Genomic DNA, 16,908 nt, shown 5'->3' with positions numbered 1-16,908 from the left:
TTGCCGGGGAACTGTACCTCTATGATTAAACTTACAGTTGTAAGACCAGTGCTTGTCTTGAGCAGTTCTTCTTTTTTGTCTTCGCGTTTTACCGCTGGTTTCTTTCACCTACGCGGAGGAACAAATGAACCACTCAGAATGGTCTGTTCTGCAGTTGCCATACAAGGCCTCGAACAGGGAGGCAGATTTTTGCGAATGAAAAAAAAAATAGCGTGAGTGTTCCAGTGTGTTTTTTCGCGCGTCTTGCCGTTGAAGCAAGTAAACTGACTGACACTAACGATATACACGTCATCTCGAGGGATGTAATATCACGTGGCTCTGAGCTTGAGGCCTCGTTCAGTGAGGCCACGAGATTGAAAAAGGGTAAGTCAAACATGTTCGTTAATTGTACAAGATGTTTACATTGCGGGTCGTTTTTGAAACGCTGCGTGGATACCACTCTGGAGGAATCTGTGCTTAATAAGAAGCGCTTACGGTGGTCAGAAATAGCTGTCGGTAAATACAAGTGCAACTTGTATATAGAGAGCTTTGTCATTCAGTTAGGGAAATATCTGCCAAGCCCTATGTGAAGGAGAAAATGCATGCATTATATGTCACCGAGAAGTTGTCCTTCATTTAGCAGTATGAAGATCTGGAAGCGTTTCTTATACTTGTAGCAGTAACAGTCACACTTCAAAATTCTACAATAAATGTGCATGTCAACCCTTCACGTAGGACGTTGATTACATTATGCCAGGAATACAACAAAACACAAAAAATTACACAAAGCCCGCGCACTAAGGGAATCGACATTATGCGAGGAATTTTGCAGGTAACTGCCTACCCGATATCGCAAAGCGTAACCACATGGATCAATGTGTTTGGGCACGTTCGTGGGTTCCATCACACAACGACAGCAGCAAGGCGATGACGAGGGCAATGAAATGCCTATTTGACGTCTCCGGCAAAGAGACGTTACAATTTCTTCAGCTATGGCCTGAGTAACCTGGGCCGATACCGAACGCGGTGCTATGCCACATAATGTCTCAGGCTCTAGCCGCCACGAGGGAAGATAGGTGAAACTGGCGCACTCTTGTTTTTATAAGCAACTTGCTGCTATGCTACGTGACGCGCTTGAGGGATAGTGGTCGGGTTGATAATTGTTCATGTGTTGCATTTATGCATCTGTGGACTCATGAAATGTGGCGCACACGCACGTGCGTCGCTTTTTTAAGCAACTTGTTGCTATGCTACATGAGGCATGATGATGCATGATGCATGCAAAAACTGTCACAAATCAACGAAACCTGCCATTGCGCTTCTGAAAGAGGACATGATATCATATTTCAGTGGCTGCCGGGACATCGTGGCATCGTTGGTAATCACCTCGCCGATGACGCTGACCGACGTGCCCAGGCTGGCTCACCGACACTCCTTATACCTTTATCCAGAGTCGACGCTGCAAGAGAGCTTCGCAGTCTCGCTCGTACAATCACGTTAGGTTGCTGGCATACACCACAGAACTCTAAGTGTCGTTTACACAGCCTCGACCCATCACTGAAACTTATATTACCAGCGAACCTTCCACGACGTGAGGCAACACTGCTGTGTCGGCTGTGGGTAGGAGTAGCATTCACCAACTCCTACACCTATCGTATTGGAATGGCGGATTCACCAATGTGCGCTAAGTGCAAGTGTGAAGAGACCATCAGTCACCTTCTGTGCCACTGTTCTCGCTTCGATAATCAACGCGAGACTCTCCAGTGGGCCTTAAATAGACTGGATGACAGGCCATTTACGGAAGCGAAGATCTTGGGAGCCTGGCCTCACAGTTCACTGGCCCAGAAAGCAGTTCGAGCGCTTTTTCGCTACCTGAGGGCAACAGACTTGAGTGCCCGACTATAGACATCCTACACCTAAGTTCTCTCTCTCCCTCTTTCACTCCCCATTCCCCTCCCCACGTGTAGGGTAGCAAACTAGACTCAGTCTGGTTAACCTCCCTGCCTTTCCGTCTTCCCTTCTCTCTCTCTCTCTCTCTCGCACTGTTACACGCCTGATTAGACATACTTACTTTTTTATGTTTTTTATTTCAGCGTTAAGTTAATTTAGTTTCCATTCTCGTTATTATTTAAACAATTAAGTAAAGAAATAGAATTGTTTCCCTGGCTTTATGGTCTCTTGAAATAATGTGATTGTAGTTAGCAATTAAATATGAAGCTCCTTGGTTTTCTCAGTCTTCTTCATTATGAATTGTGCAATTCACATAATTACCAACATTACATCTTTGGAAAGATCAGATTCTAGTTGATGCAATTACAAAGTTACGCCGTTAACACTTTCTGGTTAGAATTGTTTTAATTCAAGGGAAATTTTACATTACTTGCTTCTGAATGGCTAAAGTGAGAGAAAAATTAAAAAAAAAATGTCTCCAGAATTTCTGGCTATGAATCGATGGTTTTTCTCATGAACTGCAAAAAAGTCAATGTGTTGAAAGCAACATGTAGTTCATAAGATTTTTAAATTGACAATCGCAATGGTGCGAAATATCATCACATATTATTCGAAGGTCATTTTTGGGGCACCTAAGGCAGGTTATTCGCATTAGGCAGATAGGCTCCAAAAATATAGTGCGCCCGGGCTTCACCTCAGCGTGATTGGACGCATGAACATTAGTGAAATTTCAGAGATAGCCAAATTCATCTGCGGCACAAATTCGACTTATGTAATTAGCATTACCGACACTCCCATTTCTGAAAATATTTTCGTGGTAGGTTTTACTAGGTGTGAGATATATTTTTGAGGGGTTCTGAAACACCCCTAGGGCTCCTGAAAAGACACAGTCCGCGGCTAGCATACGGCGCCGGGAACATCTCAGCCAAATTTTGCAGTCGCGCGCGGCGCGTGGAGCTCGCAAGCGGACCGCGAAGACACCTTTCTCTCAAAATCTCTCTTTTCAACGGAAGTTTTCTCCTCAATCGTTTCGGGCTGCCATATTTCGTCATGCAGCCGATTCCCATACGCAGCTGCTATTAGCCAATAGCTGACATCAGTAAACAAGGGTGTTCGGATCAGTCCGCTTCTTCCTACTACTAGTAGGTATATTTATTGACGCCGTTTAATAAATAGGCTGAAGTAAGCGAAAATCTGCTTTCGAACTTCTATAAGAATTACGTACTTCCGGAAGCATGACTATCGTCTGCTAACATTCGGTTGCGCCCACCCATCGTAGGAATGAAACTTTGCCTACACTGCTTACCGGGGTCGTAACCGCCGGGTCTCGCTAATTTCGACTAAAGTTTCGAACACTCAACTTCCCTCCAACCACGCGAAACTTAAGGTAAGACCACACGCATGCCTGTCAGCACACGCTCACTCCTGGCCGCTCCGGCCTAGGCACCTTGGCAAACATCGCTTCGTATTCAGCCATTGACAGCGCTTCGAAATGCACAAGTTGGAAGTGGCTACTACTCTTTGGTCAAGCTAGTGCAGGACAAAGCCGGTCCCCGCCACGTAGCACGGCCAGACTGGAGCACGTGAGCGCGAGTGCGCCCTCCATTCCTGTCGTGCACATAGTGAACGCGGCGCATACGCACTGCAACTGTATGTATAGCTGCGTCCTATACGTAGCGCATATACCGGGGCCGCCGCAGAGGTCCGCGTCAAGCACGCTCGATGAGCGCACTGCGGCTGGTTGATGACAACCGTATTTGGATTGTTTGCCACGTAGTAGGCACCAAAATCGGAAATAGTAGCCTCTACGTGAACATCCAAAATCAACGAACGTGTTCTACGACGATCACTTTCGGCGAAAGTGTCGCCTCGCCGGAAGTACCACCGTGAGGCGCGCGCTGAATGGCTGGTTGAGCCAAATTGGATGAGCTGATTGGCTGGTCGAGCACTACGTCACGCGAACACGATAGTATCGCCGAAGCGATTTTCGCCGAATACGTCCCCAAATTTGAAGTGCGCGCCCCGGTGGCGGAGCGTTGTGGGCACGCCCCGCTCCAGTGCAAGCTACTGCAGAAGCAGCGGGATCACCACGAAGGGCATCAAAGGGGATGATTGATTGCCAATAACTCCGCTTCTGCAGAACGTATTGCGTTTTTTTGCTGCATAATATTTCTGAAATAGTCTAGTTTAGCTACAAATGCATTTCTCCACTTCGATAAAAGGTGTTCCAGGGCCCCTTTAAACATGATTCATACAGGAATCAATGGACGAGAAAAGGTTAAGAGGAATATAAATGCACTTAGCTGACAAAGGACTTACAAAGTAATATATATTTTCTTTTCTTAATATTTGCTAAATGAAATCAACAATACATTGCAGTCACTTGTGCATCACCACAGATGCGCGAAAATATACTTATCGCAGTTGTCAGCTATAGTTCAGCGCTGGTCCTGTGTGTCCCTTTTGTCCTTGTCGCCGTCTCATTTGCGCTGCAGTTATGATTAATATCAACCAACTCGCCCAGTTTTACACTCTACTGCCTTATCTCAGTAATGCCACAAATTATCGCCAATCTCAATATCGGAAACTGCCGACATTTGAAGGCATAAAACAAAACGCATCAAAAAGGTGAGAATTGGCCCAAGTTGTAACCTATGCCATGAAACCACGAAATGTCTTAAGGGCTACGCAATCGATGTATATAGACGCCCTTTTCTTCCTCTTTTTCTTCGAGCGCAACATTTAAGTGTGCGTACATTTCTTGTGAGACTCCAGCTATTATACGTGTCTGCAAAATGCATCACACAGTCTCCTTTAATTGATTATTCCTATAAAGACGAAGAATAACTTTATTAATTTCGAACTTTTGTTCAAGGATTCAAATTCGTATTTAAATCTTCGTATCTATACGTCCTGTTGTGTTGGCCTTCCGTAGTGGGGTTCTTGGCTGTCGTCAGTTGCAACCGCGAGATTGAGCGTTATAGGGAGCTCCATCATCGCCGAAACGCTGTTTACTTGTTGGCCGCTTAGTCGACCAACCACATCTCCAGGGTTCAGACCAAATTTCGTGCTTTATTTTTAAAATTCATTTATCTTCACATTGGAGGGAATATATGGTGACGACGAGCGCCTGTGTCTAGCAATATATACGCGATAATCTGCGCATATTTGCGAAATCTATTGTACACTATTTTGTATACTGGTAAGAAAGTTATAATTGTTTGTCTAGCATTATCTACACACAAAAGTTGGCCGAAGCCACGTTGTAACCCTGTTACCAGGATTACTGCGTCACCATAACCATATGCTACCCCTTCCTTCCTCCACTCTCCTCCCTCCTCCCTCCAAAGGCAGGACCTTTGAAAATATATCCTTCGTAAACTTTTGAATACATTATCGGAGTAGCAAGGTTTGTTTTCCACAGAATTACGCTGTATACAAAAAGTTGTCATAACTAAAGATGTTTCAAGGGCGTTTTGTTCCACACATTTTGGCCTCTTAAGCGGAAAATTATTTCGAAGTGTAGTTAGGAAAATATTACTAATGGCGTGTGTCGAATCCCTTTGTTGTGGTTCATGCATTCATAAAATAAATTTCTTTGAAACACGAGCTGCTTAGGTAAGGAGGAAGCAAAGGGCCTCGTAGTATAGAAATGCTACTGCCTGTTGCGTTAGGAATGCAAATGCCTCTTTTGGTACCCGACTAGGCTTGGATCTTTGGCGCTCCCCGGATTGCAACAAACGAGGAGAAGGGGAACCAATCGGGCCCGATTTTTGTTAGTCACAGCTAACATGACCTTAAGCGCGTCAAGAAAACAATATTTTTCTTCTTGTGACTACTGCAGCACTTCGATAAAGTGAAAGACCTGATGGCACAACTGCCACTCGCTAAGGCAGTCCCCCTCGCAAGTATAGGGCTAAGGCATTAGCATCCCGGCGCCACAGCGTGTAGACCAAAAGATACAGCCCAGAAGGAAGCATATATTCGCAATTTGACAAGAAAATTGGCCTGTATCAAGACGGATGTCTTGCGCCTCGCTGCCGCAAATGGACCCGTGGAAATGCACGCAGTTCTTCCCTGAGGTGTTGGCTCGGGCGAAGAGTTCTTCCTTCCGCACCCTTCACGCATACATGATGGCTGATGCATATATATATATAGTGCCCTACAAGGAGAAGCAGCGCGGTTTTGTTATTACAGACAATTTATAGAGCTCCGAAAAATATGGCTCAAGTAACGGAAAGAGTGGCAGCGCGCGTGATGCATTCTTGGCTGTATTTTTTCTTTAGCTTCCTCGCCCTTTGAAGACAACAAAGTAGCAGCAGCCAGTGATGAGCGAAAAGGAAAAATCCGAAAGAAGACTTTTCTACTTCATTTTGTTGCCGTAACCGCAGTGTTCCAACCAGTGCGAATGACGCGTAAATATCGCTGTCAAACCTGCACGGACTGAAAAGCAGTTTTTCTAGACCTATTTCTTAAAGTTTGTTACCTTCACATAGGTCACTTTTGTTACTCAGCCTCATTTTTTTTTAATTTGCCATACCTGTGTCGTAAAACGCTGACAAATGAAACAGCCACTTCTAAAAAAATCGATAAGGAACCGGAATACAGTAGGCTTCAGCTTCGAGTGCAGGAGTTTCTAAGATCATTGAACACTTGAAAATTGTCATGTAGCGATGCTAAACAATTCGCACGCTGTAAAATTCATCACCGTCTACTTCCGTACCATGTTTAGGGATTGTGATTATTTGCTTGAAATGAATTCCCTAGATCTTACATGTGCGAATAATGGCCTCATAGTGAATGAAAACTTAGCAGGAAATGCAAGTAAGCCTAGGCCATTCAATTCATTTTGTATACAGCCGATGTCATCGGCCCATTATCGGCCGATGAGGAAGGCTCAACACTACGTGTTTAAATATGCCATACAGCTGTCTCTTGAACCCAGAAACTACTGCTAAGAGGCTCACCACAGTTATCTGACACTCCGCGTCAGATTATCAGCAAGCACAAAGCTGCCACATATGCGTCCTTTGCTCATTGCTTTTAGTATACTACAAGTATCCAGCAGGTAATGTGTGACAACATTAAGTGAATTATTTTTATACTCCCTTTAGAACATCCAACGTACCCATGTACTCCTTAAATACATTCCTCACTCCCTCACCTCCGCACCTGGATACGCAAGGGGGATACACTCATGGGATGACCCGACGCTATTCGATGTACAACAGTTTCTTTGTAAATTAAGTAATAAATCAAACAATAGGAAATTTTAAAAAATAACAAAAGTCATTCAACGAAAGCATAGGATAGAACCAGTATACCCGCCATGGTTGTTTATGGCTACGGCGTTGCGCTACTAAGCACGAGGTCGCAGGTGAGGTACTGAGTGAGGTAGTCTAAACAGGTTTCTGTGATGGGAAAACGGCCCCGCGGCAGCTCAGTTGGTAAGAGCATAGCACGCGTAATGCGAACACGTGTTTGTATCCCACCTGTGGTCAGTTTTCTTTTTTCATTCACTTTCATTTTCCATTTATTTATAATTTCTTTAAATCAATTAAGAACTACAGATAATGTCCCGAAGCTGTCACTGTTTGTTTTCTTTTTATGATATGACTAATAAAAATGGGGCCCCTCGGTTTCCATTTTTCTCGTCCATATATATATATATATATATATATATATATATATATATATATATATATATATATATATATATATATATATATATATATATATATATACACACAACAGATGCCTTGCTGGCCACAGCTTGCACGACTTAGGAGGCGACTTCTGCACGGTGTCGCCTGACTTCTGAACAACAACAACAAAAACACACACACACACACACACAAACACACACAACATTGAAGTGGCCACATTATATGATGTACTATAGGCTGCAAACACGAACTCTACTTTGGCTCTGACACCTAAACCCCAGTCACTGTACGGATAAAAACTGCCACAGCTAATGGCCGACTTGAACCTGAAGCCACGATATTTTTCTATTCACTTTCGTATCAAGGTAATTAAAAAGAAAATGTTAACGTTCTGTTTCGGTTTCGGTTTACGGGAAAGTGGCGGTTCTTCCGTTTTCTGTATTCAGCCGTCGATTCAGTTCTGGCCTGACGTCGTTGTTCTCCTTTACGTACATTGCCTATCGCCGCCAGCATCAACATTCATTTAGTGACATGAATGCTGATCACTGACATAGCCCTTTCTACTTTACCCCCTGTACGTCTACCACATTCTTATTTGGTCCTCATCACCGCGTACGTACGTCACTCCTGCTGTTACCGAATTTGTTGGATTGGCCCTCAGCTTCACGCTTCGCTCATTCTTATCTTCCCTGTTTCTGCTCTTTTACCCGCACACGTGCGCCACTCGCTATCACCATGCACAAGCGATAACTCCTCCTAAGGAATGTGGGTGCTCGTGTGCACATTCTACAGCCTGGTAATGAAACTCATTTCTCCCGCAGCAAAGCTTTTCGTGAGTTAGCTCTAGAAAATTATCTTGCCCAACTAAACACTGCTCTATTGCCTCCGTCACTAGGCGGGTTGCTATATTCGATGAAGTTGTTGATGGCGCGATTCGTTCGCAACATTGTTGTACCTTTTGAAGTTAAACAGTCGGGAAGAGCCGCGTGATGGCCCCTCCAGGTACATAAAGGATCAGCATCTCTAGAATCGTTCGATAAAGTGGTACAAGGTCTGCCGTCTCGTAATTGGGCGTCCTTGCGGCCGTACGAATTGTCCGAAATGAATGACACGCCAAAGGTATAATGCAGCCACAAAGAGGTGGTCTGCAAGGTCTCCGGATAGGTCTTATTGTCAAATGCCGCTAACTGCAATCGCCAAACACGAAAGCAAGTCCTGTCCTCTTCAGGACGCGACAGAAGTGTTGCGTTATATCGGTGCAACGAAACCGAAAAGCGTTTTTCGATCTGCGGGCACATAATCTTCGCGTCGCCTAATGAGCGCTGTGGCCAGCTTTATGATAAACGCATTAACCGAGCATGGTTTCATCTGGTAGCACAGTAGTGAAGGCGCACTCTCTTGCAGCATTTGCCTTCGCAGTAATGGTATACATCGCAACAAAATAATAGCGGCTTCGACGGCAGCGCGCAACTGCACCCCCTTTCCCCGAAGCGTAGCGCCGCGGACGCCGAAGACGAATTGGGGAACGCCAGGAAACCGTCACTGGAGGCGGCCAAACAAGCGGCGGCGAGGCCCGGCCCTCCTCTCCGGCGAAGGAGCGGCCCCCGCCTCGGTTGCAGGTAGGGTACGTGCCAGTGCGCCTTCTGATATAACTAGCAAAGGCGGAATGCACACGCACGCACGCACGGACTCCCATAGCGAGGAGGAGAGCGACGGCATAAACCGCGAGTTATTTTCCGCAGCTTCCGAGACGGCTTTCTCTTTCGCGGCTCTTTTTGCTAATTCGCCGGACCGCGCTTCCTTCCTCCGCGGTCTAAATCAGAACGGCGCGATCGGCGGCGAAGCAAAACACAAGCATCGTGCGTGGCAGCTCCTCTCTGAAGACAGGTCTTGAGAGAAGGCTCTGGACTCACCGAGGTCGTCCTGTTCCGTCTCTTCTGATGATGCTGCTCTGCCGCTGCCGCTTTGTGTTTTGCTACTGGCTCTCCCTTTCAAAGGGAATGGCGCGCGATGTCCTGCGCCCCTCCTCGCTCCCGCACCTGTCCTGACGAACCGCGTTGCGGGACCGTATATAAGGACCTAACGGTTCGATCGGCAGGCATAACGCAGCTTGCTCTCATCGCAAGGCACAGCAGCCACGAGCAGCATGAAGTCTACGGTGAGTCCGGGCCTCGCCGTCGTACGGGACAACACGAGGGCCACCGCGTCCGCCGAGCTCGGCGTCGAGGGTTCGGCTGCGCAGAGCTTGGCGCCTAAAGGGTGGCAAAGACGCTTAAGGCGCCAACGCGGCCTGGAGCAGTGGATGTCTCGAGTAGCCGCTGCGATGAGAATGCTTCCTTGGTGCAGGGATGGTGAAGAAACTATGGGTCGCTTATGTCATGGCGCAGCATCGGAGAGCATCAAGCGTTAACTTAGTGCAAAACAGCCTTTCCCAGTGGTCTTGCAGATTGACAAGGGTGGTTGTACCGTCTATGACAGGCGAATATGGCTAATGCAATTATATTAATTACTCCAGGGCTCTAGTGCACTAAGTCACTTTTCAAACGAAGCGCGACAAGTCTGTCTCAACAGGCATTAGAAGTGTCAAACGGGCTCAGCGACTCTACGTTTCTGTATAAGCTTAACTAAAATTAATACCGGAATTGGATTGTTGACTTAATAAGACCTGATTATGCAGACTGCTGTTATAACGCAGAACACTATGTGCTATTTGAGATGGACGAAATTTATTATTCGCGTGTTCTGCTTCCACGAGAACAAGATTCAAATTCAAAGTGATAAAGCCGGTGTCATCTGTACACAAAAGGTATATGATATGACCGCATTACTCCTATAATACCTCAGTGAACTGACGTCATTAATTTTCACTGGGTTGTCTTGTAAAACGGCGATATGAACAGAAGGTGAGAGTGCAGTTCACATAGGGATATAGCGTACTATTCATATATTAGGCAACATTAAGTGCAAAGTCCCAGGAAGTAGCAGGACACAAAAACAGAGAGAGTAAGATTTCGCACTAAGGGAGCGCGTGGTACACAATAAGCCGCACATATCTGACCACATGTGTTGCTTATTGTTACAAGCTAGTTTCATCATGAGTTGCTGACCTAGGCGTAAAAACTACCAGCACATAATCTCTAGCACTAAAGGCTCTACTGAATTTCGGCAGTGTACAGGATAAGCAAGAGGAACTAAGTTTGCTGAGAGTCTCATCCTTTTACTTTTTCTTTTAACTTCTTTCCGCCCTTCTTAAAGCACTCCAGCTCCCTTTATGTATGTAGGAATGACAGTACATACGAATAAGGAAATCACTAATTGTCAAAGGGACAGAGTAGCCCATCATGTCCCAAATCTTCCACTTCTGGAAAGACTTCGTATACTCAAAGACCGCTATACCTGTAACCACGACATCACAGCTTTGAGAATACATACACGTCTTAGAGCCTGAGTAGTGTGTGCAGGAACAGTGCCTGAAAGGTTCTTTCGTCGCAGGCTCTCCTTTGCGGTCTCCTGCTAGTCAACGCCGCTAAAGCTGGCTTCCTAGGCGGAGGTGGCGGCGGTGGTCTCGGAGGCGGCGGATACGGCGGCGGAGGATACAGCGGCGGAGGATACGGCGGTGGTGGCTATGGCGGTGGGGGCCTCGGTGGAGGGTTCGGAGGTGGCGGCCACGGAGGTGGCGGCTATGGAGGTGGCGGCTATGGAGGTGGTGGCTATGGAGGAGGTGGCTACGGCGGCGGAGGCGTAGGCGGCGGAGTGGGCCACACATCCACCTATCTGGTGCGCACCGTGAGCAGAACGCATGGTGGAGGCGGCGGAGGCCTCGGCGGCGGGTACGGCGGCGGCCTCGGAGGTTACGGAGGCGGAGGCTACGGCGGAGGAGGCTACGGCGGCGGCGGCTATGGCGGCGGCGGATATGGCGGCTACAGTGGTGGCGGATACAGCGGTGGACTCGGTGGCTTTGGAGGCGGTGGCTACGGCGGTGGAGGATCTGGTGGCGCCGCCAAGGTGATCATCATCAAGGGAGGAGGAGGCGGCGGAGTCGGCGGCGGACTCGGCGGCGGATACGGTGGATACGGCGGCGGCTTGGGAGGACTGGGAGGAGCCAGCTACGGCGGCGGCGGATACGGTGGGGGTGGATACGGTGGTGGCGGATACGGTGGCGGGGGCCACCACGGCGGCTGGCACTAAGCGGTAAGATGGCGTATAGCAACGTGCTCACCTCTGATTTTATACCAGCATAAGCGCATGACCCAGCTCTTTCGCTTAAGCTAACACAAGAAATGAAAACGTAGAGCTACTTCAGAATGTGGAATTACCTTTTCCTTAGTTTTTTTTTTATATTACGAAACTCAAATGTTAACAATGTAGTTAAAGAGGAGGCTACCTTTAGGAGGTCGCCCATTAAGTGTTTCAGAGATACCCTTGATAGTAAGATAATGCGGTACCTAGGTTAAAAGTTCATAATCTTAAGTTCAACCTAAAATGTATCACTGAGCTTCGGTCGTTACACTAGTGCTGTAGTTTCAGTTTCAGCCTTTACCAGTTTGCCGCTGATGACCCAGTGAGTGTGACGAATCCGAAATAACATACATTTCGCAGGGGGATAACGATGCTCACTGGCTTTGTCTGCAAGTTTAGTAATGGTTCACTGTAAGTTCTGCATGTTTTTAAGTTTGCTCACGCACAAAATACAGCCATAAAAAGTGTCAGTGCACCAAACACCCAAACCTAGCATCCAGCAATGTCATTCTGTATGCAGCAGGCGTCACTACTCTCCGCAGTAATTAAACTAGTAAACAAAAACCCCGCATCACCCCCCCGGCCTTTGTTAACAGTTTCGAATTCTATCCCATTAGGAAATAATTATCAACGTTGTCTGCTTAGAAAATCACAGCGTAGAAAGCACAATTTATATTCATGGTTATTTAGAATGGCCAATTAGTTGGGGAAGGATGCACAAGTGTTGATTGATGCAATGTCATTGTGCACATAATTTGTAGGCCACGCACGTATATTTCCGAAATTACTTGACACACACACAAAAAAAGCGATTGCAATAACCATTCAGATAATTTAAGCTGCCGATATTCACCTGTGATTCAATGTGATCGCCTTCTGTTTCTTTTTTTCTCTTCGCTTTCTAGGATGCAAGTGCAGTTCATGAAATGACAGCCAATCCGGCCAGAGCGTTCGCCACCCGGCAGGGGTAGCAGCGGCCACCTTATGAAGATGAGCAGACCAGACCTCGCAGATTCCAACGTGGATTGGCCATCGTATTGTTGTTTTCGTTGTTGTTCGTTGTTGTTGATTCATCCTACGCCGTTAACAGACTGAGTTCCACCAAATGAAATCTGCAGCTTGCCTTGCATGAAAAATATAGCAGGAGGCGACTCGGGCTTTCTTGTCACACGCGAAGATTCTTTAGCCTGCTCCGCTGATATCGATTTCATGGTGCTGCTTGTACAGAGAAGTGTGAACTTATCATGAGTTGAATAAAAAATAAAAAACAACTTTTTTTGTTAAGAGCATTTCGTCACCATACGTCTTGACTTCCTCAAAATGATGGCCTAGACAAGCTGTGCATGTTAATTTGAAAAGTCATCACGTATGTATGTGCTCAACCCCAAAGAATAGCATATAAAACATTCATGCGGCACAATCAGGGCAGCTAGGCTAACACGAACAACATTAGTTGCCAGAATCACTTCATTCGGTAAAAAGAAAGTTTGGTATAAATTCACACCTAACTTCCTTCCGCTCCTTCGCATAGACATTGTGTCAACAGCAAATCAGAATCAAACAACGTGTGTGATGCACTTAAAATAAGTAAATGGAAGCTACTGTAGCCGTTCGTGGCGTGCCTCGTCTGTTTATGAAAGTGTGTGATGAAAGATAAGAAATAATTGAATGAACAGCATGTTCCCGCAAGCATACTAGCAATTGTTCGTTCATTTATCTCTGTTAATTTCCTTTAGTCTACATTTGTATCTTGAACCTAGCTCTGTTTCAAAGCTGAGTGGGCCTAAGTGAATTGCCCTCTTTCAACCGAAATACAGATCAGGGCGCGTGTTCACAAACAGCTCTTACGTGCAGGCTTGTTCGTAAGAACAAATTCCAGCCAATCCTGATGCTTGAAGTAGAATTATAGAAGGCGGCCGGCCAAGGAGCCCTTACAAACGAAAGGATTCGTGGATTAGGCCGCAGATCCCGTGTTCATAAAACTGTTCTTAAGCTTTAACTGTTCGCAGCGTAGGTGCCAGCCAAACGTCATATATAGGACGCATTAGCGAAGGCGGCCGACCAAACGCAAACGGCTCTTACTGACGAAAAGCTATGTGATTTCCGTCCCAAGTTTTACTCCGAAACTATACCGATAGTGGGGAAACAGACACAAAGCCTAATTTTTAATACACGACAACCGCCCCTTACGTACGATCCTTTGCAATTAACAACAACTACACTATTCACGTATTTGCCTTCAATAGATTTTACAGCAGCTTACAGATTTTTGGCGAACAGCAATGCTATTGACCGCATGAGTGGGAGATGGAGGTTGCGAACGCTTGCGCCTCATGAAATATGATCAATGTGTAGACCTAGCAACTGGGAAGGGTACATTGTTAATTGTTAAGCTCTTTTTGGTGTCGAGACTAAAAGAGGCGAGACTTTCAGCAATCTATATAAGCAGAAACGAATAGGGCCAAATTAAAGTGCTTTAAAATTAACCACTTCGTCGCTTTCGCATAATAATAAGCGTAGACCTATATAAAATTTAATGCATGTCTTTAAAATGTGTAATGCATTGTAGCATCATGATCTTGTGGCTGTCTAATGTCTGTCTGATGCCATTTGCTGATGTATTCTTGATGCCATGGCATCCCAAAACATATTGGCCGCTGTTAGTCTCGTGCATTCGTGCTGTATGCCTTTTCGATGTTTGTGCGACATTTGACTGATGACACGCAAGTGAACTTTTACATTAGGTCCACATTAAACACTTTCATGCAGTTCATTGGAATCCTGTCACTTATAATAAGTTATGCAGTGCATTCTTATCCCTTCTGAAAGTGTGCGTATGCGAGGCTTTCGAATGTCTTTTTTTTTTTCATTTAGCGCGGTCAGCGATGGCCGAATAAATAATGAATGATTGTAAGTACATATACCTATTGCTCAAAGCTGTATAAGAAGCGACTAGGCGGGTGCCACCATTGACTTGGGATGCTTGATAAGGTCCGCATAATGCTGCAGCCCGTCGCCTTTATATTGGCACGGTGTTCTCATCCATGGCTCCGCAAACGAAGGACAATTACATGGTGGGCAAAAGTAGTTGCGCAGCTTTTTAGAAGTGTGTACTTTGAACAGTTCGGACTCTCGCTGGTCTCATAAACAAAACACAACAACGATTCCAAGCATGTTACCTGATGTTTCCTTCTTTTAGCAGCAGAGCTGTATATGGCTAGGTTACCATATAAGTTTCGTGTCTGCACACAAGAGCTTTCATCATCAATAGCTCATACCCGCATAAGCACTACTACCCCCGTAAGCAAGCAAAAAGATGCAATGACTCAAAGCCCCGTAAGGCAGAGGCTACAAGCCCTCAGCAAATTGAAGCGAACAGAGCTTACATCCTTTGGAATCACGCATACAGAACAGCATGTCGAAAACTGTCATCAGCTGCCTCGGAGAAAGTTAGTTGGGTAGTATTGAGTATGAGTTGCGACGGGGAGGCCACGCGTGGTTAGGACTCCCGAGGAGCATCTTGCTTACGAAGAGCGACGGCGCGAACTTATACGAGAGTACGACGGCGGCGTGCGGCAAACACCACGGAAAATCGTGCCTGAGAAGCCGACCGTAAACGGCAGGCCAGACGGGACCATGCGTGTCGCGATTCGGAGAATGTGGCGAAGAGACGCAACAGTTTCTTCGATGTCGAAATGCGATGTCAAAAGGTTCATGACTACTCACTTTGCGTGGGTTAGCTGCTATGACACTACCCGTCTGGTTGCTGTCGGGGACTTGAATGTGGATGTGTCATGACCGAAAAGGAGTGGTTTACACGTTTCATGTTGAAGATGTTTCGCTTGCGATGCCACACCGATCCGACTCAACCGACCACCCAGCGGCGTACGTGCATCGATTTGACATTGTGAAAGAATGTGTCCAGTTGCCAGTATGCTGATCAGTGTACATCATAGCGACCACAGAGTCATTGTGACCTACTTTACTGAGTGACAATGAGTGATGCACTGAAGTCTTCACCACAAGTTTTCTTGCCACGATTATTACAGCTCCGCTGGTCATCCACCTTCACAGGGCGGAATGACCTTGAATTTTTTCTTCAGTATGATACTGCTACGCGCGCATTGCTCTCCTCGTTGGTGATCGCTTTCACTGTTATCAGCGCCACTGTTATCCCTGTATCAACCACCAATTTAATAAAGAAATGGGTCTATTTAGTCAGATTGTACGCACTACGCAAAAACTAGCTCATTCTCGAATCGAGGTGAACGCCTCCGACTTTACTGGAATGTACAAACAGCAGCAGGGCTTCACCATTTCGATTCGAGCCAACGATCGCCGGCGGCCATGCTTGCTGCTGTTGTCACTTCAGTGTGGACTTGCTTCTGCAGGACAATATGTCCTTCACTAAGGAGTTCTGTTCCTATCATTCGACTTTCACCGAACAATGAAGGGGAAGATTATATGGGATGGTCACAAGTCCGCACAGCGGCAGATCACCTGTTAGCAGAGACGGGAACTTATACCACAAGGTTGATGGTTCATAGCCGCATGTTCCCTGTAACCTCGTCCTCTGGCGTAGTGAACCTTGGCATATACTTTCGAAGCCAAAATGCTGCAGGGATTGACCTGACGTCAAATTCTCCAACGCTTTCGACGGACCAAGTAACACCGTTCAAACTTATATTTTCAGCCCTACGTCACTCTGACAATCCCGGAAGATCAAGGAAGCTTTTCTCCTCGCATAAGCATGCATTTCATAGCACTGTATTTTCGACCGACATATGTCGCACGTGGCATGGTTCGTTTCCATCAAGGTAGGGCAGATGTCCGTATCACCAGGTTCAGCGCAGAGCACAAGCACCTCAAAATGATAATGCAGTGGCGTTCCCGAATGAGATAGCCGAGGTAATCAAGGCATTTGCACCTTCCCAATGATCACGCGAAGCTCCAACGGTGACCCTGCCCTTTCGATGCACAGACAAGGGGAGCTGCACTATCCTTTGCCAGTATCACGGCTTATCTTGGAGAACACTGATTATGAAGCACCGCTATATCAGCGACGAATCTGCAC

The 16,908-nt window shown here is 46.3% G+C and overlaps 1 protein-coding gene across 1 annotated transcript; it reads left to right on the top strand.

Annotated features, from left to right (window-relative positions):
* Positions 1–9,674: 9,674 nt before the first annotated feature.
* On the top strand, positions 9,675–13,105 carry LOC126547163 (uncharacterized). Its single transcript, XM_055062599.1, has 3 exons — positions 9,675–9,753; positions 11,088–11,786; positions 12,740–13,105. Exons 1-2 carry the CDS (start codon positions 9,742–9,744, stop codon positions 11,781–11,783), a joined length of 708 nt encoding a protein of 235 aa, XP_054918574.1. The 5' UTR covers positions 9,675–9,741; the 3' UTR covers positions 11,784–11,786; positions 12,740–13,105.
* Positions 13,106–16,908: the final 3,803 nt, after the last annotated feature.

Source organism: Dermacentor andersoni, chromosome 1 (assembly GCF_023375885.2).
Source record: "Dermacentor andersoni chromosome 1, qqDerAnde1_hic_scaffold, whole genome shotgun sequence".
Lineage (NCBI taxonomy): Eukaryota > Metazoa > Arthropoda > Arachnida > Ixodida > Ixodidae > Dermacentor > Dermacentor andersoni.
Note: the sequence above shows the minus strand (reverse complement) of the source record. Positions and strands in the feature narration are given on the sequence as shown.